The 27948-nt window shown below is 45.9% G+C and overlaps 2 protein-coding genes across 4 annotated transcripts in view; one reads left to right on the top strand and one right to left on the bottom strand.

Annotated features, from left to right (window-relative positions):
* Positions 1–1741: 1741 nt before the first annotated feature.
* Positions 1742–15388, bottom strand: SPRING1 (SREBF pathway regulator in golgi 1). 3 transcript variants are annotated; one of them, XM_087828753.1, is made up of 5 exons: positions 15202–15388; positions 8643–8841; positions 5571–5722; positions 5071–5184; positions 1742–3205 (listed from the first exon to the last, which is right to left on the bottom strand). In XM_087828753.1, exons 1-5 carry the CDS (start codon positions 15310–15312, stop codon positions 3122–3124), a joined length of 660 nt encoding a protein of 219 aa, XP_087684879.1. In that variant the 5' UTR covers positions 15313–15388; the 3' UTR covers positions 1742–3121. The 3 variants fall into 3 exon arrangements, with proteins under 3 accessions (XP_087684879.1, XP_087684880.1, XP_087684881.1); XM_087828754.1 differs by having other exon boundaries at positions 8685–8841; XM_087828755.1 differs by lacking the exon at positions 1742–3205 and adding an exon at positions 3212–3603.
* Positions 15389–15701: 313 nt separating this feature from the next.
* The window catches only part of RNFT2 (ring finger protein, transmembrane 2), a 40422-nt gene continuing 28175 nt past the window's right edge, over positions 15702–27948 (top strand). Inside the window, exons 1-6 of the mRNA XM_016201625.2 lie at positions 15702–15745; positions 17402–17580; positions 18086–18144; positions 21347–21825; positions 23727–23803; positions 26411–26511. Of these exons, the coding sequence (XP_016057111.1) occupies positions 17557–17580; positions 18086–18144; positions 21347–21825; positions 23727–23803; positions 26411–26511 (740 nt within the window). The 5' untranslated portion in view covers positions 15702–15745; positions 17402–17556. The remainder of the gene's footprint in view (positions 15746–17401; positions 17581–18085; positions 18145–21346; positions 21826–23726; positions 23804–26410; positions 26512–27948) is intronic.

The following is a 27948-nucleotide window of genomic DNA, read 5'->3' as shown; positions in this document are numbered from 1 at the left end:
GAAAGGAAAGGGGCTTAGGCTTCTCTCATGCAAAAATGCTGTGAGGGTCACCAAGAGGCACTTCATGTCTGAACAATAAACGGCCAACCAAAACATGGGAAAGGGCTCACCTCACTAGAAATTAAATACAAATTAGGACACTGAGATCCATCAGTAAAGAGTTAAAAATGGTAACAGGGTTCTCAAGAGTATGGCAAAAGAGACTCCCATGTAGTACAGGTGAGAGTAAAAATTGGTGAGAAGTTATCAAATATAAAAATGTGTCTGTAAAAGCATATTATCAACGCATTACTGGTAATAGCAAAAAAGGTAGTAAGCTAAACGTGCTCAGCAGGGGATTAATAACATTATTGTATATCCATGAAATTGACACCATGTATTAAGCATTATATGGGCCTATTTGTAACTTACAAGGATGTCCATTATAGGACCGTTTTCAAGAGGAAAAAGTGCTCTCACTTCTGCTTACAAAGTCATGAGGGAAAACAACGGACTTATCTCTAGGATATGTGATTTTAGATTATTACTTCATCTCTACATATTTCTTAATCTGAAATTTTTTATCTTTACCATGAATTCTTTTAAAAATAGTAATAAAATTACTGTGAGGATACAAAACGGGCAGCATCTCTGTATATCTACAATTTATCTATAAATCTGGATGGAAAAAGGATATGATGTGACCCTTCCTGAGTTCCTTTGCAGCTACACCAACCAAGATATAGCCCCAAGGCCCCCCACATTGGTTCTTAGGAGCAGCAGTCTGATATCACATTCACTGCTCTAAAACCATCCTCTGCTTCCCAAGAGCTGTCAAGCTCTCCTTCAATGCCAGCTCCAGCAAAGCCACCCAGAGTCCCTGGTCCCATGGAGGCAGGTCATTCTCTCCTTTGTTCATGCCCATCTCAGCGCCCTTTCCCCACTTTACTGGTTGTTCCTCTCCCAGTTGACATATTTCATCTTTACTGCCTCAGCAGGAAGCACAGTGATTAAGATTCAGAATTGGGGGAAAAGCTTTGAATTACCCAACTACGTTTAGCTTCAAACACTCAATATTTAATAATCTTTTTCTAAATTAAAGGTGTTATGTCCCTTCTTTGATCCTTTCCTAAAATTCCAGTGTGTATCATGCACTTTGCTAGGTTCTGGGCATACAAAACCAAGACAAGGTCTCTAATTCTAGAAACCCTCAGTCAGGGCAACCAGAAACAAACCAGGGTTTGGAGAGCAGGGAGAGGTCCTGGGTTGGAAGGCTGGGGATGCCAGTCCAGGTTCTTGGGTGATTTCATTATGTCCTCTGCAGCATCGGGAGTTTCCAAAACAGTGAACATGCCCCTAACTGACTTAAGTACAAAAAACATATTTCAGGGCCAAATGAAAATGACCTTTGGCTTATCGACCCAATTTGGCCATTTGTGCCACCTCTCCCCTTTTGGCCTGGACAACTGAAATCTACACGCTCTTAGGGGGATGTTTATGGATGAGTCAGCATTGGAGCTGGCGAGAGGCAGTGGGAAGGACAGTGGACCCGGGACCCAGATGAAGTTCTTGTTTTGATTCTGTCATTAAATCTCAGCGGGGACTCTGAGAAGTCACTTCACCTCTGACTATTGCCTCATCTAGGAGGTGGAAACACAGTGAGCTTAATTCTCTATCACGGGCTGTGGATACTGTTTGTGGAAGCATGAAAAATGCAAAGTGTGCCAAGTCAATATTCATGTACAAAGTTAACATCCACGGGTAACCTTTGACGTAACTCCTTTCACGTTAAATGTTATATTGCTCAAGAGTTCAAATAAGCTCAAATGAGAGGCTGATACCAGTGACCACAGCAAACACACTCAAATCTCACATCAATTACGGCAGACGATGAGATGGCAGAACGTCCAGATGCACTTCTTTCACATACAGTTTGCTTTAGCACCAAGGAATACAGAGTTCCCAAAAAGTCCCCTGCAAGCTGAATACATTTCTTGGGATCTAACATTTCAAACCAATTGGTTTAGTGTTGTTCTAGAAACACAGGGCACACCTGGAGCATGTGGACCAGCAGCTCGCACTTCCGGCACTCGTTCACTCACCCCACTGAGGGCAGTGGCTGAGTCTCTTACAGCTCCTTGCCAGAAACCTGGGTTTTCTTCTTCTTTGCAAATCATAGGGAAACCGAATGTCTGTACCTGTAACATTCACGAAGCTGAAAGCAATAAAGGAAAACTTCTTATAGCCAGCTGCTAGATGCAGCACCATGGAGGAATCGCCTTGACACCAGGTTCCCATGACAGGAGGAGAGGAGGCTGTGGTGATGGTCCCGAGGCTCCCCTGGACCACAGCTGAGCAGACCAGTTGCTTCAAAGGAAACAAGAACAAAATCTTCTGGAACAGTATGTCAGACTCCCTTTAAAATGATGCTCACACAGAGGTATACAAGTATCCCAGATATCTCTAAAAAAAATCTGAAAGCACATGGTGCCAGCTGCTGGAAACTTGGCACCAGATTAGAATGGAACAGTGTCTTTGAGACTGCAGACAATTTTAGATGTCAGCATACGGTGTTCAGGGCCCACTCCTGAGGATGCTGATAAAACTAAACCAAAATAACTACCTTGAGAGAACACGCACGTTCTTAGAGGCCATTTTATCTGGGTGAAGGGATGATTTAACTCATGAAACTCAAGAACACAAGAAAACAACAGCAACAACAATTTCCTTGAATATATTCAACTATCAAGGCATTTCCCAATACAAAAATTATAATTTTCCCAATACTACAAAGAAATCCAATAAATAACTTTACAGTGAAGGGTCCAGATGAGCAGTGAATGACCGTCGGTCCCCAAGCAGCTACAATGGTGGAGGTGGCCACAGCGCCAAATTCTCCGCAAGGTCATCTGCAGTTTTGTCTTTTTCAAATGTGACTCGGTGTTTCCAAGCTGCTTTACGGAACAGTCCCATCTCGTAAAGCCTGTCAGGGAGTGAAGCCAAAGAGTAGCCCAAGAAGTGTTCAAAGCCAAGGTTTCTGCACAACACCTCTCTCTTCTTCCAAGGGACCAGCGATGGCTGAGGCCTGGCTTCAGGCTGCAAGTGATTCGGCTGCGTGAGCTCAGCAAGTCTTCTGCACCCATCACTCTGGGAAGAGCTCAGGAGGGCTCTCTCCGTAGCAATATTTTGCTATGGGATCCCTATAGGTGTTCTCGTGCTGCACGCTCTGTTGGCAAAAGGGTAGATAAGAGCTCCGTGAGAGAGCAGTCGCACACACCTCCCTTTCCAAGCTGCGAAAGTCAGAGCAGGGCTGCAGTCAGACACTCCCTGCAGGAGCCTGGCCAAATCCATCTCCAAATGTCACTAAAAGGCTCCAAGGCACTTTCTGGAACAAAGGCAAATACTCCACGCAGAATGCCAATGAAGAGCATGAAAATGGACATAACATCACTGCATGACTGTTTCTTTTTACATACACCAGTGAGTTTTTTAACAACCTTGCTGTAACCTGGGCAACTTGAGACAACTATTTTTTCTCAAATTATTTTATATTAGAGTAAGATCCAATGGGTGTTATGCACCTGACCTTGTGCTTCAGAGAAATTCAGGAGCTGGCACTGAACCCTGCAGATACGGAGAAGATATACTTCAAATCGCTTTCATAAAGTTTTATGTACCTCTAGGTTTGGCACGTGAGCCAAATCCCACAATACAGGCAAGCCTCATTTGGCTAAGCAAATGGGAAGTGTGATTTAAAACAGACAAACATCCCAATGGCTAATTTTTCAGCAATTTGTTTTCACACAGGCAACTTGAGTTTTGGCTAGTCTAGAGTTCATTAATTAGCCCAAGCCCAATATCAAACATCTACATTGAAAGTATTAATCCAATTTATAAACGTGGAGCCAAAAGCTTCTCTTTCTTGGGATACTGCTATCAAAACAAACTGGAAACTGGGAAATCTCTCTTTACCACAAAAAGACTAAGTCAGAAAGTTTAGCATCTTCACTCACAATTGGAAATAACTCCTGAGTTTTTATCAGTTAAGGAAAGAAAATATTTCGCCTTCTCTGGCGTCTCTCAGAATGAGCGAGAAATTGAATCAAAATGAGTCCTGTGTTCAGCCTTCCTCCACATTTCCTTTAAGGCCCATTCAAGTGGAAAGCTCTTCCAACAAAACAAGCCCATCAGGAATTTCTTCATGTTTTCAAATGCTCATTATAATCCCTGAAACATTTACCCAATAATGCTGAATGCTCTAAGAGCAGACCAGAGACATAAAAAGCGGCGTAAAATCAAAAGGTGGACTACAGACATCTGGCAAAGAGTACAAGAGTTCCAGAAAATGACAAATGAGTCAGTTATCTCAGGCGAAGCCAGTACAGTCTTGGAGACACCATGAATAGAAGCCAGAAGAAGTGTGCTTGTGTAATGAACACGTCTGGTGATTTTACAAAGAGCCCCCACAACGGCCCAACCACAAAAGCTGAGAGCAAGGACACAGAGTGATGGAAAGCAAGACTTTCAGCCGCTCTCAGCAGCAGGTGCGATGTTTAGTGCCCGAAGAGCAAAGCACTTAATGACAGCATGCTAATGAGTATTGAGAGCTTGACAACCTACACATTTACTCATGTATTTTTAAACACCACCTGCCCCATCCCCTCGAATCCTAAAATAAACCATAACTCTGTTCCAGAACAAATTACTACTTACTCTCAATGAGTGGCTGCTGAAAAGCCTTAGCTCTGAGAGAACTTCTCTCAGAAACTGGACTATTAGAATTCCACCCAGACTTGAGAATAATTTTAAGCTCCCACTTAAAGTATAGACGTGCCAATCAGATAGGGGAGATGCAAGTTGATTAGACCTTAATTTAATATAAATGCTTTACTTCTCTAATTTGTATAAATCTCACGTTGGCATTCTGAACACTATCATTCCACCAAACAAGCTTCATTTGAATCTCTTCTCCCTTATCACCATATCATATAATGTATCATAATCATACCTCCATTATCACATTTCCAAGTTTTCTTCTAGCCATAACTCCCACCCAGCCATCCCCCAGCTAGAAACATCAGAGCTTCTGACCTGGGATGAGGTCCTGCATTTAGCCAAACACAATTCAAAGTGATCCTCGACTGCCATGAAGAGGTTCTGGAATGCCACAGCTGCCCGGTTGAGGAAGCGCTCCAGGAGAAGTTGCTATGGAAACAAAAGTCAGTACCTGTAATAAATTCCAGACTCAGCAGCACAAGGTAACCTTGGATATTCCTCCTAAACTAAGAGACTGCCCATGGGGGGGTAGGGGTGGGGGTAAGAGAGAAGGAGGCAGCCAGCACAAATGGGCCAGAGCCCTGGTATCTTGTCCATTAGGTGCCTGATTAGCAACACAATGGCTCATTCTGCAGAAGAACCATTCAAGTAACTGGAAGCACCTCCTTCCTGGTAGACAAAGGCTACTTCAGGGCAGTAATTTCTGACAGGTACAAAGTTCCCTTCTAAGTTCTATTTTCAGAAGAATCCAATGCTCATCATAAAATAAAGGCAGAAGACAGAGCAGATGTAGAAGACAGAGCAGCCCTCTGTACCTTGTTGGGCTGCAGGCAGCAGGACACGCAGTGCTCGTACGCGCTGCAGCAGCCATTGGACAAGCAGCCATCACAGCAGTACTGCTTGGTGCCCGGGACGTTGACGTTACAGCAGCCATTCACCAGCAAAGCCTTCCTGTCACAAACGTATCCTGCAAGTCAGAGACTACCCTGAGTATAAAACCAGCAGGCCTCCCAACTCCCTACCAGGGGTAATCTGGACGCAGCAAGGAAGGCACTGCATGCAAAGAACAGACAGAATCTGGAGTTTGGAACATCCTCAGCACTAAAGAGGTAGGAATCAGACACTACATGATGAGGGCTTGCTTCCTACATGCAATCCTTTAAAAAAACACGAACTCCCACATGAGAAATAGGCTCCACACCCTCATCTACCTAAAATGACATGACCTGTTAGTCTGCTGTCGTGTGTTTTATTTATTCACCATGTCAAGTGACCCCTGTATTTTCCTGTTCTAATCTAAGGAAGTCATTTTTCATTTATGCCTGAAGAAAACTGCCATTTTTTTCAAACAAAAATCTGAAAATAGGAAAAATCAAGAAATTAATTCCTGAAAGTGAGACCCTTCTAGATCAAAAACAAACACCCCCCTCCATCACCCTTGCAAGCATCTTTTAAATGCTTGCCATTTATTTAGTAGTTTGGAGGATTTTAAAAATAGAAGTAGTCACACCTTACCTTTATAAATTGTTTTAGGCTGCTTTTAATTATACATGCCAAGTATTCAATTACCCCTCAGCATTAGGGAAACGGAATCCTCTAATACCCAAGAAAGAAAAATCCTAATTCCGTCTACTCCCCATAAATCCCATCGTCTCTATACACACACTCCCTCCAACCCAGCCAATCCACGTCCAACTCTGAGTCACCTTGCAAAAGTTAACTTATTGTTCAGAGCTGTTAAACAGACATTTCTCTACATCCTTCTGGGAATGGGAGGGAAAATGTGGGAATAAGTGCATGAGGGACACCACTTGGCCCCTGGGAAATTCCCAGGTGCACACACGAGCTCATAGGTGTATGCCCAGGCCCACAGGTGCAGAGCAGCTGTTCCTAGGTCATTCCATTCCAAATGCCCCAGCTTCTTAATCCTCAGAGAATGAGACCTGGTGAAGTATAAGGTTGTTTTCAGAGACTACTCTGGGAAAGAAAGTCTGTGCAAAAGCAGGAGGCACCAGTAACCCAACAATGAAGGAGATGAGAAAAGCCTCACTCACACTTAGAAAACTGGGACTCACCTGGGAACTGGTGCTTTCTGTTACCTGAACTATGCCATCCTGCCTTCTAAAGTAAGAGAGGATGATTCCTACACCATTGCAAATGTTTCTGGGATTATTCCTAACTATTCTTACTCATTTTCTTCACAGGGATTATAAATAAAAATCTGAGTAAGCCAAAATGTTTCTCAAAATTCTGCCCCAAATGATACATAGCAATCTTACCACTTCTGGGTCAGGAAGACGTAAAATCTAATGTGACCTCAACTCCCACTTGTTGAAATTATCTTTCTTCTCTTCTCTCTTTCCCACATTCTCAGTGTAAGCACCTCAGGCCTTCTTTCTCTCCCCAGTGCTAACTGCCAGCAAACTTGAAACCACAGGTCTTTCTAATTTCTGGTGAAAAAAAGCTCACCAAGTTCTCACCTTTTGCAACATAAATCTAATCATGCAAACGTCATTTCCAACAAGGAACCCTGGAAGATCACAACCACAGAGTGTGCTGCTAGTGACTGAGAAATTAACTTCTAACCTTTGAAAGTCTGAAATTCTAATTGGTTGTCTTATTTAATAACGTGTTACCCTGGCAATATTCATGGTGACACCTGCTTCCTAAAAGGCAAAAATTCCTGCAAATTTTCTTTATCAAACTGCTTCTCCCTTTCTTCCACATTCATGGAGGTAAAATATAATCTATGGCTCTTGAATTTTTAATTGATTGATTCTTGGGAACTTTTTACTTAAGTCTCAGTCTTTATCTCATTCAAATTAATCAGAGGAAAATTATTCTTTGGCTAGCTACAAAATGACAAATTGTCATTCATAATCTAGTATTAAATATTAAAGCCAAGGCATAGATGTCATGTTTTCTCACTATGAGTGTCATACAAACAAAAGAGTCTATAAGAAAAAAAGCACTGAACTCCAAGTTCAGTCCTAGTCCCAGTCCTAGTCCCATATCTGCCTGCTGACTAGCTGTGTCACCTTGTGAAAGTAACTTCCCTTTACCAAACTTTACTCTGTTAAAAAAAAACACAGGTTATTTGCAATGTTATATGCTTTTTCTGTAAGTTCCTTAACCTCTCGGTGCCTGTCTCTTCACCTACAAAGTGACAATACCTTTATCAATATTATAGCAACACCTAGACCTCATAGGACTGTTGCAAAAATCAAAAGAGATATTTAAGGAAAGCTTCAGCCTAGTGCTCAGCACATAGCAAGAGCTCAATTAAGGCAGGCTAAGGATTAATGGGAGTCTCTCTTTGGGAAGACTGAGCCAATCTTAAAGTGGTAAGAACTTTAGCCGCTGTCTAGTCCAACTACTTCACCAGCAAAGAAATTACCTTTCTTCTTGACTAAAAGGAAGCAAGAAAAGTCTGGGAGAAAGCACCAAAACAGACAGGCTGATATTTTAACTGTAAGAGTAACACATTTTAAATGTGTTTATAATTCACTTGAGATTATCCAGTCAGTCATCAACAAATGCATTGCCTAAGTGCCAATGCTCTGTGAATATTATTCAGGTCACCAAGGAGGAGAGCTGAGCTCCTATCCTAGAGTTGACCAAGATGAGAAGAAAAGGTAGGCGAGCTGTAGAGATTGGCAGGAAGTAGTCTAGGGGCTCATGCATGATAAAATGCTAAAACTCTAAGTTATAGGCATAAGGAGCTTCAGAGTTTGAAAGATCAAACCAAGCTTCTCTGATGTTGAGGGGAACCCTGAACAATGAGTTAGGTATACAAGACAAAGAAGATGTGAGAAATGTTGAAAATGAACAAGAAAGGAAAGGCATTCCATAAAATTCCCATCTGAAAACCCTATGAATGGTCGTACCAAGGTACTTCACTGACTGCAGGAGAAGGAAGCCAGCCTCACCTAGTTCGTCCGTGATGAGGTGCTTCCCTTGAATGGAGTTCCGGCACTGGTTGCTGGGCCGACTGCTATTGCCCAAGTTGAACTGCACTTTCCACAGAATGGGCTGATCATGGTCTTGAACCTGGAGGAGATTCCGATCTCTCACTGCCCTCTCCTCCTACAAAGAGACCATAACAAGAAGGTTAAAGTAGCATTTCTTGCATTTTCACCAATTTTTTCATAGAAACTACAGCAACAGGACAGAAATGATTTTTAAAGCTTGCACAACAGGAATCTGCACTCCCCTGGTATGAGAAAAATCTGAGCCAAAGTCATGAAATCAAATGCAGAAAAATAGAATAAAATAATAAATTAGGGCTATGCCTCACAACTGGAGTACTTACATGAATGTCCCTGGATTATGTGCACATTATAAATGTAAATAAAAGTGTTACAGCTGAGATAAAGATATGGAAAGGTATACTACAAACTATTAACATGGAAGAGATATAAGTGATTATTAACAGCTTTTGTCATCTTTGGAATATTTTTGTTTTCAAAATGATAAAAACATTATTTAAAAACATAATTATCATTAACAATAGGAGACACTAAGTAAGGGATCTATAGGAACGCTGTACTATCCTTGAAACTTTCCTGTAAATCTTTAATTATTACAAAATAAAAAAGATTTTTTAAAAAGGCACCATTAAAGACAAAAATTGACCACAATCCCATCACTTACATAAAGCGCTACCTAGTTTTGCATATTAACTTCTAGCCTTTGACCCTGGTGTTTATACTCACAAATGAGGATGCTTTGCATTCAGCGCTTCTTGACACTAATTAGATGGTAAACCATTCAAGCATCTACATTATCCTGAGAATCACATTTTTAAGGCTATATAATAATCCATCATGTTGATGTGCCATAGTTTAGTAAACACATCTTCTACAGATCAACATTTAGCCCATTCTATGTTTGTTATCATAGATAGCACTGCAATAAAAATGCAGTTTTTGTTTATTGTCTTGAATAATTTGTAGTAGTAGTTATTAGTAGTTGATGCCATACAGTGCCAAATAACTTCCCCAAAATTATATATACCATCTGTAATATTATCGGCATTTACATAAAACAGTGTTTACAATTTTACCACCACCACACCAGGACTAGATTTTGTTCTTTAAATTACTAGTGTAAAACAATCCTTCAAGGTGGCTTTCATTTTCTTTTAAAGGAAAGAACTGCACCAGCAGGAGCAGGATGGGCTATGCAAAAACAACACCTGTATTCCTTGGTGGGTGCAAGAAGAGGAGCTAAGTTCAGAAGCCTTGGGAATATGGGACAAATCACTTAGGTGCACATGCTTAACTACCTGCAAATTCATACTCCTCGGCTCTGCTGGGACCTATCAGTTAACTGCAGAATCAAGCTATGTGCAAACTAAACTGAGCATCAAATGCTACCCTAGATAAATGAACAGCCATAAAGAGTGTTAAGAGGCTGGTCAAAGTACAGTAAACTGGCTCTTACAAGGTTAAAAGTGCTCTTAACAGTACTCTCAAACTATCCTGTTATTCTTCCTGGGGGGGAAAAATATGAGTTCACGGACAAGTGCAGCCCAGAAGGACCTCTTCCACATAACGACAGTCCTGGTAAACAGGAAGGCAATTTTCCCACACTTGAAATCGCTTTCAAACATGAATATTCAAGATCTTGCCAAAAGAATTAGATAAGGGCTATACAATCAAAAAAGATTGTAGAGATTAAGATAGTAATGGTAATGAATTAGTACAAGTTCCCAGGTGTGCAAATCTAGTCTTGCAAAGGGTATGGTGAAGGGGCACTAAGGGGGTTCCTTTACTGGAGAGGTAGTTTTAAACCTTTCCCAAAATGTTCCACCTACCTATCAGGTTGTCTCAATTTTAAGCTTTTATATAAACACACACACACACACACATATATTTTTTCCATTCAAGGTTCATTCAAAAGTATCAAGATCTTACTATATGTTAAGGAGACAGAGACAAAGGTAGCTAGGTTCTCTATTCCCAAAGAGCCTCCAGGGCAGCTGACAGAGGTAACAGAAATGAGTGCCATCAGCCACCACAGATGTCCACAGGAGCTACACTAGGGTACAAAGAAAAGAGCAGGAACAAAAGGAACAAACATACAAACACAAGAACTTTACTCATAAACTGTTCAGGAGCTACCAAACTGTTTTTATTACTAATGCATGTTACTTCACCTCTGATTTTAAAGGGGGTATATTAATAACTGTCCTCTCTATTTTTCAGGGGTTATCATAAGGGTCAAATGAGAGAAATGTTCCATGTAAGTAGTGAAGCACTTACACAGAAGGCACTGTCATTAAAAGATCTGTTTATGGTTCTCAAAAGAAAAAAGGGGGGATAAAGGCTAGAATGCATTCCAAATGTCTAATATTTGGGGAATGAACGGCTCAATGTAGCCTGATCAAGGAAGATTTTAGTTATAAAAAAGCTATACTTGAAAAGCACTTTTAAAGATGGGGACAATGCATATATGTTAAGTGAAGAAACAGTATGCCCAGTTATATTTTTAAAATATGAAAAATGAAGGAAGAGAATATGCCCAAATATCATCAGTGACTCCCTCTGGTTGGTAAGACTCCAGGTCAGTTCCCTCCTCTACCCTGTGCAGTACTTTACACACTTTCTGAAGACATGTACCTTGGTGATGAGTGGAAAAAACAGGTTAGCAACTCTCTCTTAGGATTTATTCTACTTTACTTCAGCCAGTATCTAACTTGGCACCAATTTACCTAGTTAATGATTTTAGAGCTGAAGGCGTGCATGTATTTTCAAGGAGTTATGCAAATAGCCCTGAGATATTCAGAAACTGTACCACTTGAACAAGTCTGAGACCATTTACCTACATGAAAGGACCTCTAAGGACCCTTCTGACTCCAAGGTTGGGATTTCTGTAATCTCAGCTCACACGCCCCACCCAGCATTAGGCCCACCTTGCCACTCCATCACGGCATCTTGTTTAGTTTCCTTCAAATGATACATCACTGTCTGAAATAACTTTGCTTTTCTGCCATTTCTGCCCTCCTCCCTCAAGCAGAATAGAGGCTCCTGGAGAGGAAGGCCTTATCTGCTTTGCCCGTCATTGTATCTCCATTATCTAGCAGACAGTGCCTAGCAACACAGTTGGTGTTAACTGAACATTTGTTAAATAAATGTGCCCAAGTCACCTGGCACCACTCACCATTCCCAATCCTCTCCCCCAATGGCGTCCCCACCACTGTCACTAATTTCTCCTCTACTCCCATCTCTACAATTTAAACTATCCCCCAAAGCATTAACACAAAAAGCAAAGAAAAGAGGAATTCAAAGCAGTAGAGGATAAGCAACTATTCTCTAGGCAAAAAGCATCACCTCTGCTCCATGAGTTCATGGGCTCACTGAAGCAGAGCTCGGGACCCTAAGCTCTGAAGTTTTCCACAGCCTCTTCTCAATTAATCCTAACCCCCTCCCACCCCACTAGTTCCCCATCGCCATCTCCATTTTACTGAAGACCCTGAGGCTAGGCAAAATGAAGCAGACCTGCCCCGAGTCACCTAGCTGGGGAGCAGCAGCAGAGTGCAAAACAGGAGCAGCACACTCAAATGCGTATGGCAGAACGTCAGCCACGCTTTTGGTCCCAAGGACCTTTTATACTCCTAAAAATTACTGAGGACTTCCAATATGTGGGTGTATAGGGGTTATGGCTGTTGATATTTTTCATACTGGAAATTAAAGCAAATTCTTAAAATGTTTTCAGTACATTACTTATTCGTTTAACAATAACATATCGTTTTTTTGTGTGTGTATGAAAAAAATATTTTTCAAAACAAAAAAAGGAAATTCAGTGAGAAATGTCTTTACATTTCTGCAAATCTGTTAAGTGTCTGGCTTAGCAGAAGACAGCTGGATTCTCCTATCTCCCCCTGCATTCAATCTGCTGCAGTATGTTGTTCAGGCTGAAGCGCATGAAGAAAATCTACCTCACACAGATGTGTAGCTGGACATGGGAGGAGCATTCTAATGGCTTTTCCAGATAATTACGGACCATTCTCTTTGATGCTACATCAGAACTTGACAAGTGTAGCTTCTTAAAGGTTGACTGCAAACGGTACAACCACTTCAGCAAACAGTCTAGCAGTTCCTCAAGAAGTTAAACATAAAGTCACCATATGACCCATCAATTCCACTGCTAGGACCAAGTCCAAGAGAACTGAGAACGTACTTCCAAACAAAACTTTGTACACCAACATACACAGTAGCATTATAATAGCCAAAAGGTGGAAATAATCCAAGTGTCCATCAACTGAGGAATGGAAAAACAAAATATGGATTACTTGGACATAAAAATGAAGTAGTAACACATGCTACAACATGGATGAACCCTGAAAACATGGGCTTCTAACTGAAAGAAGCCAGACACAGAAGACTACATACTACTGTAAGATTCCATTTATGTGAAATGTCCAGAATAGGCAAATCCGTAGACAGAAAGTTGACTCAGTGGTTGCCAGGGGCTGACTGGCAGGCACACGAAGTTATAGCTCAAGCAGTTCTTATTCTTAGTGTTTGTTAGGCTGTGAGGGAATCAGACCCAAAACAAAAATTTTGCCAGCAATTTTATGGAAATCACAATCATCACCCTCCATCAAAAAAAACATTTTTAACCCCAATTATGGTCATAAATCACAGGTTTTAAAAAAAACAAACACGTAATTTTAAAAAACAAACAAGGTGCACTAGAACACTTAAAGGGAGGTTGTAGAGGAGACATGAAAAATTAGTACGAATGTGCCAGACTGAGAGGGAAAAATCACTCCAATTAAAAAGACTCACTTGTTTGTTCCAATGTTTGAGTGCCCGTAAAGTGCCTGGCTGAATTCTAAGGGCTGGGATTCTATGAACAACACAATTTTCTGTTCTCAAGAAAATTACTCTCTAGAAAGGCGAGGGAGAAGAGACGGCTAGACAAGTAAATGAACAAGAAGTGTTCAGTTCCCACCACAAAGAAAATAAAGCACGTCTACGGGCAAGGTGGAGAAATTTAGATTGTGTCACCCCGTGTGGCCTGAGGCAGTAACAGCCTGACCTGAAGTGACATAAGAGATCCATCAAGATCCTGGAACAGTCTGGAGTTTGTCCAGTGCAGTTAAGAACCAAAGAATGAAACACGGGGAGAGTGTCCTGACTGACTGACTTTATCATCCCTGCTGCTGGGCAGAGAGCTGACTGCAGGACAAGAGGGGAGGCATAGGCCTGGTGGTGGCTGCGGCAGTGGTCCAGATAGGAGATGACGGTAGCTTGACTTAAGGTGGCAGCAGTGACAATTAGGAGATAGGAACAAATTCAGGATACACTGTGGAGGCAGAAGATAACAGAATATGGGGTTTTCTGGGCCGGTCTAGGCTGGAGTTATGAATTGTGATCTGAAGAGCGCAGAGCTGGTACTTAAACAATGACGCCAGAGATCACCTGGGTCAGGCAAGGAGGATGGCAGAGGTCTGGGTCCCGGCTCGCTCACCACACTCACAGGTCTATCAGGCAGAGAAGGGACAACACGTGGCCATGAGAAGTTGTCTGTGAGGTGGCAGAAAACGACTCCCTTCACATGAGTGTCACCCACACATCTGAGTCAATAAAAGACGCTTACGGCAGTCAGCCTCTGTTTCCTTAAGGTGGGAGGTGGGACACTCTTCCCTCTCTCCTTTCCCCGGCTCCCCTGCCAACCCGCTAAAACGAGGGTGACCACCAAGTTTTCTTTTTTTTCTGGCCATTGATATATTTCATTTATGAACTTGCCCCTTGAAAGTGAAAAGGGGGGGGGGGGCTTTTAATAACGACTACTCCCTGGGGGTATGTTCATCCTTCCTAAAAACCCTAACGCTCCAGCTGGACTTGGAAACAAACCTGACAGCTTTGGGTAACATCTCCTACCAAAGCGGTCTGTCTCTTCTCCTAGAAATGCTCGCAGGGAATGAAATCGAAGGCGGCGAGGAGGTGGGAAGAACATCCCACCCCAGCTGTGCACCGAAAGGGCACCTCAAGGGTCCTGCGGAGTCTCCCCGGGGGTCCGCTGAGTCCCCGGATTAAACGACGGGCAGACACGCAGCGCTGGCCTCGGAGCTCGGCCGCTCGCCGGCCCAGCCAGCTCCGCTCTCGGGGTCGCGGTCTCCCGCCTGTCACACGGGGCCACCCCCGGACCCCGCACCGAACTACCGCCCAAGATGAGGGAAGAAACGCCCGCCGGCGGGGCAGGTGGAAAGCGGGCAGGGGCACGAGGGTAACAAGCACGAGCGGAAGGGCCCGCAGCCCCGGGTTCGAGTCCCGGCCGCCGGCCTAGGCACCCACGGGGCAGCAGGTCCCCCCGCGCGGCCTCAGTCCCCGGGATAGGAAAGCCCACCCTCCCGGAGCCGGGGAGGAAGGCGGGCGGCCGGCCGAGCTGCCCGCGGCGGCCGCAGCGAACGCGGGAGGGCGAGAGGCCACTGACCTGCTTGAAGGTGCTGGTGAGGAAGTAGACGAGCGAGAGCCCGAAGACCAGGGCGAGCACCCACCTCTTCCGCAGGAGCCGGCGCCACACCATGGCCGCCAGGTTCACCATGCCGGCGCGGACGCGGGGCGCGGCGGCCGGGGCGCGGAGCGGGGCAGGCCCGGAACCCGGGCGGCATGGCCTCTACGCGGCGGGCAGCCCCATCCCTCACGCCGGGCGCCGGCCCCGCCGCCCTCAGCCCGGCCAGCTCCCGACAGCCACCCCGCGCCGCCCCACGTGACCACGCTCTCTGTCCCGCCCCCACTCCCCGTGCGTCCCCCACCGGCCTCGCTCAGCCTTATTGCTATTGGTCCCTGCGGAGAGACGGGTTCCTATTGGCTTAATTCCAGACAGGGGGCGGGAGTCGCCGAGCCGGGGATTTTAGAGCCCTGCGGAGCAATCCGAGGCCGGAAGCCCTCGGAAGTCACGTGCCCCCCGGGCTGCGGGAGTGATTGGCTCGGGAGAGGTGAATGATGCCGCTGTGATTGCTGAATTGTCTGGGCAGGTAAAAAGGGCACGCGGTTTTAGGCGGTGGGTTCTTTTTTTTTCCCTGGGATTGTCCATGTAGTCTCCTGGCCTTGCGGCCCTCAGGGCGCTTTGCGCTGAACGTTGGCTGCAGGAATGACAAACGCTCGCGGCTTTGCACCCAGAGTGCACCTGCCAGCTTCCAATGCAAGTGATGCAGGAGGTGCTCTCTTGCATGCATTTTGCTGCAGTCAGGTAACGGCTTGGGGGCTCAATTTACAACATAGCGTGTATTGGAAAGTCTTGCTGTAATTATTCATAGGGATGTAGTTCAATGCATGGAGCAGAGGGTTAAAGGGCGTTTCATTCAGATGCATCCCACGTGCAAAAATTAATTCCAGGGTTCACTGTTGGAATAAGTATTTAAGGCCTGCTTCCAACAGAGAATTTGGAGCCCCCTCGAAAGCAGGCGTCTGAAAGTAGAATCTTGGGCATTTTATTTAGGAGGCTGGGTCAGATTTGTGGGTGGAAGCTTTGGGATACTATATTTTATTTTTCCCAAGGATTTGCAGGTGATGGGGTGTCTCGGGAGGAGGGCATTAAGCTGACATTGCAAGTTCTGAAAGTTGAGAAGTATTTACATAATGAGCTTTCCTTCATATGTAAAGATGGTGCTACACTGACCCATTTCTTAGTTGATTTTCCCAAAGAGAAAGGAGGCTTAATCATTGGCCCTCGTAACACCAGTGCTGATCCCTGAAAAAGGGTGGTCAGGATTAGGAAGTCATTCAACAGCCAAGTATGGTGCCTGGAACTAAGAGAGTCATATAGCATATTTGGTTGTACAAAAAAAAATATTCAAGGAGGCTAAACCTATTCATGGAAAGCCTACAACCTTTATTTCTTCTCTAGGGTGGAAGGACAGGGAGGGAGCAAGGGATGTAGGAAAAGGTAACTGAGAAACCCATAGATGTTTTACTTATTGAATAAATACTTGTTGAGTGCTACTCTGTTCCAGGCAGTGTTCTAGATGTTGAGGTGGAGGGGCAAACCGGGCAGACAGGCTCCCTGCCTTTAGGGCGTTTACCTTCCAATGGGGAACACATCGTAAATAAATAACCAAACGTAAGTAAATGAGTGCTATGAAGAAGGTTAAACAGGGCAATGTTATGGTGAGTCAGGACGGTGAGAAAAGAAGACCTCTGGGAGGAGGTGATATTTGACCTGAAGGAACTAGCACAAGGAAAAGCATTCCAGGGAGAAGGAACAGCAAGTTTCAAAGGGCCTGAGGCAGGGACAGCTGGCATGTTTGAGGAACAGAAAGGCTACTGTGGCTGGAGGGGAGTGGTTAAAGGGAGAGTGGAGGGAAATGAGGTTGGAGATTGGTGAACTCCATCAGATAGAACCTGTAGGCCGTGAACTGAAATTGGTTTTATTCTGATTACAATGGAAAGCCACTGGGGGTTCTAAAACATAATGTTTTGTATTCCCCAGTTAGGGCTCAGTTTGAAAATAGGACAATATAAATTGAGATTATGACCATTCTCAGAAATCCTAAACTGGAATCAGTGAGAGGCTAACCAGAGATTTGGAGCAGATGGAGTCATCTGCTTATAGCTACTCATGGTGCCCCAAGACTTATTATGAAGTTCGAGTCATCCATGGACTACTCATGTAAGTATTCTATTCCATCCAGGGTTTGGAGTCTCTAGTTAGCTCCCCTGACCCGTGCATCCATCTGGAGAGAAAGAGGAGGGCAAGGCCGGCTTTCTGTGGAATCCAGTGGTCACATCCCCATCAGGACCCCTGAATGCCTACCTTCGGTGTGGTCAACATGGAATTCTGAAGTCCATGTGGCTCCTCACAGTAAACAAGGTAACGTGTCTCCATGAGAATTCACATCTTCATTACCACTTTATTCAATGTGAACTCTGAGGAGAAGCTTTGGGTTCAGCCACTCTACCCCCTCCCATTTAACAGGTGAGGAATCTGGGCCACAGATAAGTTACTGATTTGTCCAGAGTCACACAGCAAGTTAGGGGCATCATCAGTCCAGAATCCACATCTCTTACTGCCAGTCTGCAACTCACTTCATCTCATCCGTCACCTCTTTGCTGCATAATTCACTGCTTTCCTCTCTCCCATAAGGACTTCCTCCAGGTCTCGGTCTCAACATCCTCATCTGTAAAATGGGGTGATAACACTTTTCTCAGTAGGATTGAATATTGAATGGCATAGCAGATGGAAACAGGGTTTGGAAAATGTCAGAGCGCTCTAGGGATGTGAGATAAGAGTAGTCCTTATTTATGGTTACCATGGCAATCTGACAGGCAGTGGGAATGTTGGGAGACTCTGCCTTATGCCATGTGTTGGCTTTCAGGTCCTAAGGAAAATGCAGAGACGCCACAGCAGTAACACGGATAACGTTCCACCTGAAAGGTAGGCATCTCTTGGTTTCCTTCCATCGGAGGGTTCTGGGCTTTGAGTGATCAGGGGCAGCCCAAAACTACATTGAATAATAGCTGCCTCTCAGGGTCACTTGCTCGAGGAGCAGAGGAGATCCATTTAAAAACTGCTTTGCACAGTGATAGCACATACTACTCAGTACATAGCAGCTCTTATGGTAATTCTCAGACCCTGTGTGAAAGGTGATGCACTTGATTCATTGTGTCAATGATCGTACCCATGAGATTTTAATTTATGGAGGTGACTGAGTGACAATATGGAGAGACTAATGCCACTGAAAGAAGAGCTTTATTACTTACATTTCCCTAGAGAAGGGGGCATGTCACACCATGTAGGGCCACATGGGGAATCACCAGGATCGGGAAGGAGGCAGAAAGGAGCAAAGGGAAAGCATAGCCCAGTTTTTATTGTATTTTCTGCACAAATCAGGCCAGCTTAGCATTGTCTACTTTGAGTAATGTCAGTGGGCTCTGGGCTGTAGGGATGGCCTCTGGTTATCTGGTACCTGGTCCTGGGTGATATGGGGCAGGAGAAATATTGGCTGGATATGTGAGCATTAAATCAAGGAGGTGGCTGGGGATATGGGCTGTGGATTGCAGGGAAGATGTAAACAACATTGGCTGTTAGTTTGACCCTGTAATTAATGGATGCCAAATAGACAAATACAGAATCTAAGAAAACACAGTTAAAACACTCATGAGCTAGAATTTCTCTAGTTAAGCCCAAGAGAGAACACACCATGGGACCTGTTCTCAGGTTGTGACAGCCTCCCAGCCCCAGCCCCAGTGCCATGCTGGCACATACATGCAAGGAGCAGGCAGCCAAGCTTTTCCTCCCTCATATCCCACTCCAGTTCCCTTTTAACTCCAAGATTGGGTGCAAAATCAGAGTGTCCACCAGTTACAGAGTAAGTGGCACTTTCTCTGTGCCACTGATGAGCTCAGGACTATTTTTATCACCATTTTTACAGATGAGGAAACTGAGGCTCAGAGAGTAGAAGTAGATTACCTAAAGTCACACAGCCAGGAAGTGGCAGGGCTGAGATTGGGACCCCCGTCCATTTGCCCCGACCCTCACTCCAAGTCTGTGCTTTGAGCCAGCACATTTTGGCTGCCTCCTATCTGGGCAGATCCACTCATCTCTTGGATTGCCTCCCACACTAGCCCTTAAGTGGTTAAGTTAGAAGCATAGCCTCTGCCTCCCCAAAGAATATTCTTTCCCATTTAGGCTGAAATCTCGGCTGGATGCTGGGGCCCAGGGAAGGGAGGCCAGCTATAAAAAGCCACTTGGTGGATTGAATCTTCCCTGGTTGTACTGGAGGTCCCCTGAGCCAAGTAAATTCAGAGTGTTGGCAAGCTTAAGGGGGCCAGGAAGACTTTTGAGGTCCTCGTGGGGTAGTGGGGGAGAGAGGGTGGCCCCCATGTGGGCCAACGTGGGCACCTGCCAGGACTCCTATCTAAGCTCAGCTTCTTAAAGTGCAGAAAAAACTCGAGGCCCCTTGAGCATCATAGCCATGGTGTCAGTTGTTGTTGTTGTCATATTAATATTATCTTTATATCTTGCCCAACCCATGGGAGTAGGACCACACATTTCCTGGGATTTCTGGAGGCAGCAGGGGTTGGTCAGGTGGTAGGGGAGTAGGTAGCCCTCTTCAGGTTCCCCTCCCTTACACCAGGTCTCTGATAATTTACCTGCAGGTTAAGTTTGTGAAGCCAGAGTAACCAACCCTGAGATCTCTCCAGACCAGCATTTCCCCTGCTGGGTTTCGCAGGTGTTCTATAAGACAGATTTTCCACAGAAAAAAAGAATTACATGGTGAAATACATTTGGGAAACACTAGGTTTAAGCAAAATTATTCTTCCATTTGCAGGCCTTCTCAGAGCCATCAGTATGCTCATTCATTCATTCTTTCAAACACTATCTTTTAAGCATGTTCTGTGTACCAGGTGTATTGTGCTGGGTAGGAGAGATTTACAACGGGGGTAAAAAAAACATGATCTATTCTCAGTGCTTACTACACACTAGAATCACCTGGGGCCTCTGAAGACAGAGAATGCCAGGCCCACCCCCAAAGATTTTGGTTCAGTTGGGCAACACTGGGTCCCGGGCACTTGTATTTTTCAAAAGCTCCCCTGCATGATTATAACATGCAGCCAGGGTTGAGAGCCACCAGTAAATAGTGAATCATGACTTGTGATCAGTCCCATGCAGCTGATGTCAGGATGCAATGAGCATTAGAAGTAAGGAGGTGTCGTTTTCTGGGGTGGTAGGGTAGACTTCACCAAGGAAGAGAGATTTAGCCCAAATCTGAGGGATGGGCATAGATACCAAGGTGGGACAGGGTGAGGGATGACATCCAGCCAAGGGGACAGCCTGTGCAAAGGCCCTTACAGTGGGAAGCCTTGGGTAGTGAGAGAAGGGCACATGAAGAGCTTGGAGTTTGGGGCTAGATAATCCAGGGTGTCTGACAGGTTCGTTTCCCTGAGCCTTAGTTCCTTTATCTGACCAGCTGTGCAACTCAGGACAAGTTACTATCTCCCTTTCTCTTTCTCTGTGCCTCAGTTTCTTAACTATCAAATGAGGTATTATTAGGACCTTAATTCGCAGGGTTTGTAGGAGGGTTTAATGAGTTAATCAGTGGAAAGCGCTTAGAAAACTGTCCGGTACCTAGTAAGTTTTCAATAAAGATCGTGTATTATTTGTATGAGTTTGCTAGGGCTGGCGTGGCAAGGTGCCACAGACTGGGGGCCTTAAACAACAGAAATTTATTTTCTCCCCACCCTGGAGGCTGGAAGTCCAAGATCTAGACGTCATCGGTGTTGGTTTCTCCTGAGACCTCTCTCCTTCGCCTGTAGATGTCCTCACATCTTTTTCACTGTGTGTGTGTCAGTGTCCAAATTTTCCCTTCTTATGAGGATGTCAGTCATATTGGATGAGGGCCTCCCCTAATGACCTCATTTTCATTTGGTCACCTCTGCAAAGGTCCTGCCTCCAAATACACTCACACTGTGATGTCCGGGGGGTGGGGGGTTAGGGCTTCAACATAGGAGTTTGCAGGGAGACAGCATTCAGCTTATAACATTCTTGATACTGTTACTTGTCCCCCAGTCTCCAGTGGGTGACTGTCTTTCCATCTGCCTGACCCCGCGGGGCTTTCTCTTCCCCTCTGGCCCAGAAATCGCAGCCAAGCTCTCAGCTCCGAGGCCAGCGTGGACGAAGGGGGCGTCTTCGAGAGTCTGAAGGCAGAAGCGGCCTCCCCGCCAGCGCTCTTCTCCGGCCTCTCGGGCCTCCCGACGGGCAGCCTCCCCGCCGCCCCCTTCCCGTCCAGCCTGGTGCTGGGCGCCTCCGCCAGCGGCGGGGACGTGTTCATCCAGATGCCCGCGTCCAGGGAGGAGGGTGGAGGCCGGGGCGAGGGCGGCACCTACCACCACCGCCAGCCCCACCACCACTTTCACCACGGCGGCCACCGTGGCAGCTCGCTGCTGCAGCACGTGGGGGGCGACCACCGGGCACACTCCGACGAGGGGGGCGACGAGCAGCCGGGCACCCCCGCCCCTGCCCTGTCCGAGCTGAAGGCCGTGGTCTGCTGGCTCCAGAAGGGCCTGCCCTTCATCCTGATCCTCCTGACCAAACTGTGTTTCCAGCATAAGCTCGGTGAGTGCCAGGGACACGGCGACTTCAGCTGGCGGTAGGGGGCTCTCCGTCCCAAATGCCCGGCGGAAAGGATGGGATTCTGAGTCAGACCTGGGTTCAGATCCTGGCAGACGAGCTGTGTGACTTCAGGCAAGTCATTCGCCTTCTCTGAGCCTCTGTTTTCTCCTCTGCGCAGTGGGGGTTGTGATAGAAGCTCCCTTAGCTGGCTGGGTTTGTGGGAAGGAATCAAGTATAGTAACTAAGAGTTCATAGCACTAGGGTCTGAACTCAGGCTCTGCCCCTTCCTAGCTGTGTGACGCTGGATACGTTATGTAACCTCTCTGTGCCTCATCCATAAAATGAAAGTTATAATAAGGCATACTTCATGAGGTTGCAGAGAGGTCAAATGAGTTAATATGTGTAAAGTATTTATGACAGCGCTGTGCAAGTGTTGGTCAGTATTTTCCTTATTAATACACATAAGATACTTAACATAGGACCTGGCACAGAGCAGGTGCTCAATAAATACTACCTATTATGAGTAGGATTAGGTATTAGGAAGTAAGATAATGACTTATTAAGGGAATAGCCTAGAACCTGACATGCACATAACACTCAATAAATGCTCTCTGTCCACTGTTGTTATTATTGTTTTTCATTGTTATCAGATCACGGTGTTGCTGTGCCCTGCGGAGTTTGAGGCTGTTGTTTTAGTCCTATAGCAGGAATTACAGTACAAATGAGCTCATGGCCTGCTCCCCCCCATAGACAGTATCTAGAGGAGATCAGGCCATTCTCTGTGCCTTATTTGCCCCTTCCTGATGGTTCTAGCTGACTCACATCGCCCCACCTTCCTTGTTGGGGTGTTACCGTGGCAGCCCCTCCCTTTCCATTCCTAGTGATGGAAGCAAGCGTGTTCCCTTTTTGTCCTGAGACTCAAATTTTATTCTCAAGAATGGTCATTTTTTTTTTCCATTTGGTAGGCTTGTTGGTTTGGTTTTCACTCAAAGAGGAAAATACAAGAAGGGATTGTAGGATTATCCGTTTTTATTTTATATATTTCCAATGAAGAAATACATCTTTGACAAAGCAGAGCCAGAAAAATACCTGGAGCTCATGAGCAATTAAAAAAATTAAAGTGAGCTCCAAGTATGAGAAGCCGCGCCTGTCGTGTGAAAGCAGAGCCCTGTCCGCAGGTGATGAAAGGTGGGGTTTGCGAACCCCTGTTCAGGGAGCATTCCTAGAGGGCGGCTCGGCAGACAGGGGCAGTCGAATGCGGTGAAGTAAGATTCAGTTCTACTCCCCCATCTGCCAGGGTCATGTGGGGTTTTTTGGTCAGCAGGAATTGTTTCCCCTTTAGAATTAAATTTTTATCCCTTATGGTGTCACGGTCTTTCTCTTTGTATGCTTTTATTACAAATAACACACGTCAGATTCTTTTTGAAAGTAGAAATTATAATAGGTACCATTTACTAACTGCCAGAGATGATGCTCTATAAGCATTAGCCCTCCATGAAGTAAGTACTGTTATTATTCTGTCCATTTTATAGACGAGGAAAGGGGGGCTCAGAGAGGTGCAGTGACTAGCCTAAGCTCACATAGAGAGGAGGTGGCAGTCAGGATTTGAACCCAGGTCTTACCAGACTGCACAGCCCATGCTCCTAACTGGCTCTATGAGCTGCCCCAGAGTAGCCTCGATCCCATCCCTATGTCAGAAGCTTGAACTCAGAGTGGCTCAGAGGTCCCAGAAATGAGACTGGGCCCAAATCCCCCAGAAGTAAGATTTTCTCCCTTCTGAAGTTAGCCTGTAAACTCTGAGAGGGCCAGGGATGTGTCTTTTAATGTTGCGCACCATCCCTAGTAAGCCAGGGCCAGGCCTGATGAGTCTAAATGGTGGGGTTGGGCCCTCCTCTGTCCCGCAGGTATTGCCGTGTGCATCGGGATGGCCACCACCTTCGCCTATGCCAACTCCACTCTCCGAGAACAGGTCTCTCTGAAGGTGAGTCCCCTGGTGAATGGGTCTCCTATGGCTGCTATAACAAAGGACCACAAATGTAGTGGCTTAAAACAACATCAGCTGATTATTTTACAGTTCTGTCAATCTGAAATGAGTCTCTGTGCTAAGACCAGGGTGTCAACAGGACTGTGTTCCTGCTGGCTGGTCTAGAGGAGCATGTTTCCTTGCCATTTCCTGCTTCTGGAGGTCACCCACATTCTTTGGCTCCTGGTCCCATCCTCTTTGAGCCAGCTCCATTGCATCTCTGTGACCATCTTCCATAGTCACGTCCCCTTCTGACTCTCCTCCCCCACCTCCCTCTTCCACTTCTAAGGACCCTTGTGATGACATTGCGTTCACCTGGGTAATCCACAGTCTCCCCACCTCCAGATCCCCTGATTTGCAACCATAATTCCACCTGCAGCCTTAATGCCCCTTTGCCATGTGACCTAACATATTCATATGTTGCAGGGATTAGGATGGGGACATCTTTGGGAGGCCATCCTGCCTGCAGCCCCTTGGCAGATCTCTTGATGGAGTTTGGGGGGGAGAAGGGCGCAGTCATTCTTATTTCATTTTCCCGGTAGCATACAGTGGCACAGAGACACTCTGGTCCTTCTTTGGGGCCATCTGCTTTCTCCAAAGCTCCTGGGGCTCCATGAGGCATGGAGCTCAGCTCAGTCTCCATTGGACACAAACCCGTTGGGGTCCAGAGTTGGGCATGGAGCCAGAGGACCTTCCTGACCCTCAGTCTCATCTTCTTCATGCAAACCCCTTTCCGCTGCTGTTAGAACAGCAGGTTGGTCACCATCGTGGGAGGCTTTGGGGACCGGCTGTCTCTCAAACACAGTAACATCCAGACGGGGCCTTGGCTTGAATTTTAGGGGGTCAGAGGATGCTGTATCCTTGGACAAGCTTGTAGGTGTCCTTGAAACCTATGCAGTGAAGATACAGGTGATGTCTGAACGTATTTTCTGTGAAAGAGAGTCTCCACGACCCTTTGTAGGCTTAGAAATCTCAGCTTACTGCTAGAGAACTACCGTCTGTGTCCTTCAGTCTGGCTTCTCCGGGCACCGCTAATTCCCTCTTTCTCGCCCACCTTCGGTTTGGATTTACAGAGGACTCAACTGGAATCCATTATTTATTGGGGTAAAAAGGGCTGCCGAGTGGATTAATCACATTGATAAGAGCAGTCGGTTGGTTGGAGGTGGTTTCTAGGGTCGTTAACCTTGACCGCTCCTGGAATAATGGGTGGATGGAGATGCATTTATTTTGTCTACTCTGGAAATATGCACGGTAAGGGTGCGTGGGGCGCTGAGCTGTGTCTGGAGACAGTGGAGCATTTACCGAAACCGCAGGGAAGGTTACACTGGGAAAGATATGACCTCATCCTGTTCCAGCAAGGCAGCCGCCCTGGTCCAGGAAGAGGCGAGCTTTTGAGAAGCAGCGGCACGGGGGTCTACGTGTGTCTCCCGGGGTCCGCAGGCGGGGACACGCCAGCCTGGCGCCGCCTCCAGAAATTTCCTGGGATGGCTCTCAGGCCAAGAAGCTGCTGGGAAATAGCAAACCGAGGATGCTTTCCAGCTTGTCTTCCTGGGGACTGAACAGAAACGAGGCTGGAGAAAGAGAAGTGGGACCGGATTGCGAAGGGCTTTGATGACCGAGTGTACGAGTTTGAATTCAATCCTGTAAACGTGGCCCTACGTTGAACAGTTGGTCCAGGGCAGTAGCCCCGAGGGCCATGCTAGCAAAAGTGAGAACAGGAATTTCCAGTTTGTAGTGGTGAATTGTCTACTGGGTTGTAAAGTCTGAGTACTAGGTCCTACCATTTAGCGAGCCTGAAATATGAGCCATGCCAGACTAAATATTGACATTTATGAATTTTACTTACTCCTTAACAAAACCCCCATTTTTAAATGAGCAAGAGTTACTTCACTAGGTCGCAGGTTCGATTCCTGGTCAGGCCACATGCCTTGGGCTCAATCCCAGGTAGGGGGTGTGCAGGAGGCAGCTGATCAATGGTTCTCTCTCATTGATATTTCTCTCTCTCCCTCTCCCTCCCTCCCTAAATAAATCAATAAAAAAGAAACATATTTAAAGAGTTACTTACCCTCTCAGTGCCTCAATTCCTAACACTAAATGTGAAATAACATTTACTATATGTCAGGCACTGTTCTAAGCGTTTATGTACATTAATGCTCCAACCCTGTAAGAGAGATACAATATAGACCCATTTTACAGATGAGGAAAGGGAAGTGAAAAGAGTTTAAGTAACTTGTCCAGGGTTGGATGGTTCCTGGGTAGCAAACCAGGGATTTGAACTCAGGCTTCCAGCTCCAGAGTCTGCACCACTAACCACTTTGCCCTCCTGCCTCTCCAGATAATTCTCCAAGCAGGTGTCCACATTTCTGTCACCTTCTCTGTGACCATCGCTTGGGTCCCAGTGGGAACAAAGATGCCAGTGCCCTTCCTTTCACTGCTGCCCTACTCCCTCCGGACCTTTGAGAAAGGGAAAAGTTGTCACTTGTCAGGAAACATTTGGGAATGTTCTGCCATGTGCACCTTTGGCATTGCAGCACCCCCACAAGATCTCTTGCTTTGCATCTGCAGGAGAAGAGGTCGGTGCTGGTCATCTTGTGGATCTTGGCCTTCCTGGCGGGGAACACCCTGTATGTGCTCTATACGTTCAGTTCCCAGCAGCTGTACAACAGGTGAGCAGGGGATCTGACCCCCAGTGGGAAGGCGGGGGACTTTGATGGGCTGAGAGCACACAACCCTTCACTGGAGAGCAATGCACCAACTCTGTGCTGCGTTGTAACTTTCACATTCTACCTGTTTTTGTAAACGCACAGGCCTAGAGCAGAGCTGGCTCTCTAGTAGAAATATAACATAAGCCCCGTATATAATTTTCTAGTAGCCACATAGTGGCTGGTGGGGGAGGGCTGGCCAGTGAGGGCTTCTAGGATGAGATTGAACCGTGAGCCAAGCTTTCCGATCGTGTACATCTCTTTTGAAAATTTACTATGAGGCATGAGCCTTTTTGCCATGTTCTGGGGCCACCCCATAAAAGCAATTTGGGGAGTTAGTGCCAAGGCATCAACTCACACATCTCACACACTGCATTAGTCTTATGGCCCGGAACATCAAAATCCTAGTGGAGGCTCCAGGAGGTGGAGCTTCCCAGAAGTATGGATGAGTTTCCAGCTCATGTCTTTCTCTGGGCATGATCACAGGCACAGGCACAGCCCTCCGTGCCCCTATCAAACCAGGGCTGAGTCAGACCTGCAGCACAGAAGGAAAGAGAAAGTCAGAGAGAGAGAAGCTTGGCAGAGGAACAGCAGAGCTGAGCCCCCTTCCTGTGGATGTCGGTGGCCTAGAGGTGTTTGTAAGTGATACCTCCCAGCAGGGTCTTGCTGTCCCCATTTCACAGATGAGGAAACTAAGGCTTACTGAAGCCCTTTCCAATGAGTCTCAGTGCCAGTAAGTAGCCCTATAGCAAGCTTGAATTTTCCCAGGATGTGAAGTCTGATGACCGACGTCAGAAAATCTTAGTCCTGCCATTTACCAGCTTTGTGCCTTGTGGCAAATAATGGATCCCCTTTGAGACTCCCCTAGTTTCCTCACTTGTGAAATAGGGACCCAGTTCATTGTTGCCATACCCACCTGAACAGGCTAACTATAAGGGAGGCCAAATGTGATAATACATGAAAAGTACTATGTAAACCATGAAACATTTGACAATAATAATCACATAATTAACATTTGATGATGAAATACTGTACCTATGGGTGGTGGTGCCTAATAGGAGCAAAGCTGACAATGAAATATATCAGTTTATTAAAGTTCACAGCATACATTATAAATAAATGGACTTAACAGTTAGCCTGTGGAAAAACACTTTTGCACGGCCCCTTCTCCAAACACCAAAACAGAAAAAACACTTAACATGGTGAATTAAAACCCAGATCGGTGAATTTAACACCGACTGGTGTCCCTGAGAGAAAAGGAAAAGTGGAAGGCAGATCTTGGTTTTATTGCAGTCACAGAAGCGTAAGCGCATGGAAGCCAGCCAGCCTGCGGGGTCACCGGGGCCGGACAGAGCAGAGGCAGAGAGGAGCTCAGGGCTGCCAGCCTCTCCCCATATTTGA

The sequence above is a fragment of the Miniopterus natalensis genome, chromosome 20 (genome assembly GCF_054644295.1).
Source record: "Miniopterus natalensis isolate mMinNat1 chromosome 20, mMinNat1.hap1, whole genome shotgun sequence".
Classification (NCBI taxonomy): domain Eukaryota; kingdom Metazoa; phylum Chordata; class Mammalia; order Chiroptera; family Miniopteridae; genus Miniopterus; species Miniopterus natalensis.
This window is presented reverse-complemented; position numbering and strand designations above follow the sequence as displayed.

Bases quoted from the DNA above. Each gene is read 5' to 3' on its own strand.
- SPRING1 (XM_087828753.1), bottom strand. From the start codon at position 15,312: ATGGTGAACCTGGCGGCCATGGTGTGGCGCCGGCTCCTGCGGAAGAGG. The intron at 8,842-15,201 runs GTCAGTGGCCTC...GTCTCTTTGTAG, and splicing joins TCACCAGCACCTTCAAGCAG to GAGGAGAGGGCAGTGAGAGA. The intron at 3,206-5,070 runs GTCAGAAGCTCT...TTTTGCCAACAG, and splicing joins AATGCAGGACCTCATCCCAG to AGCGTGCAGCACGAGAACAC.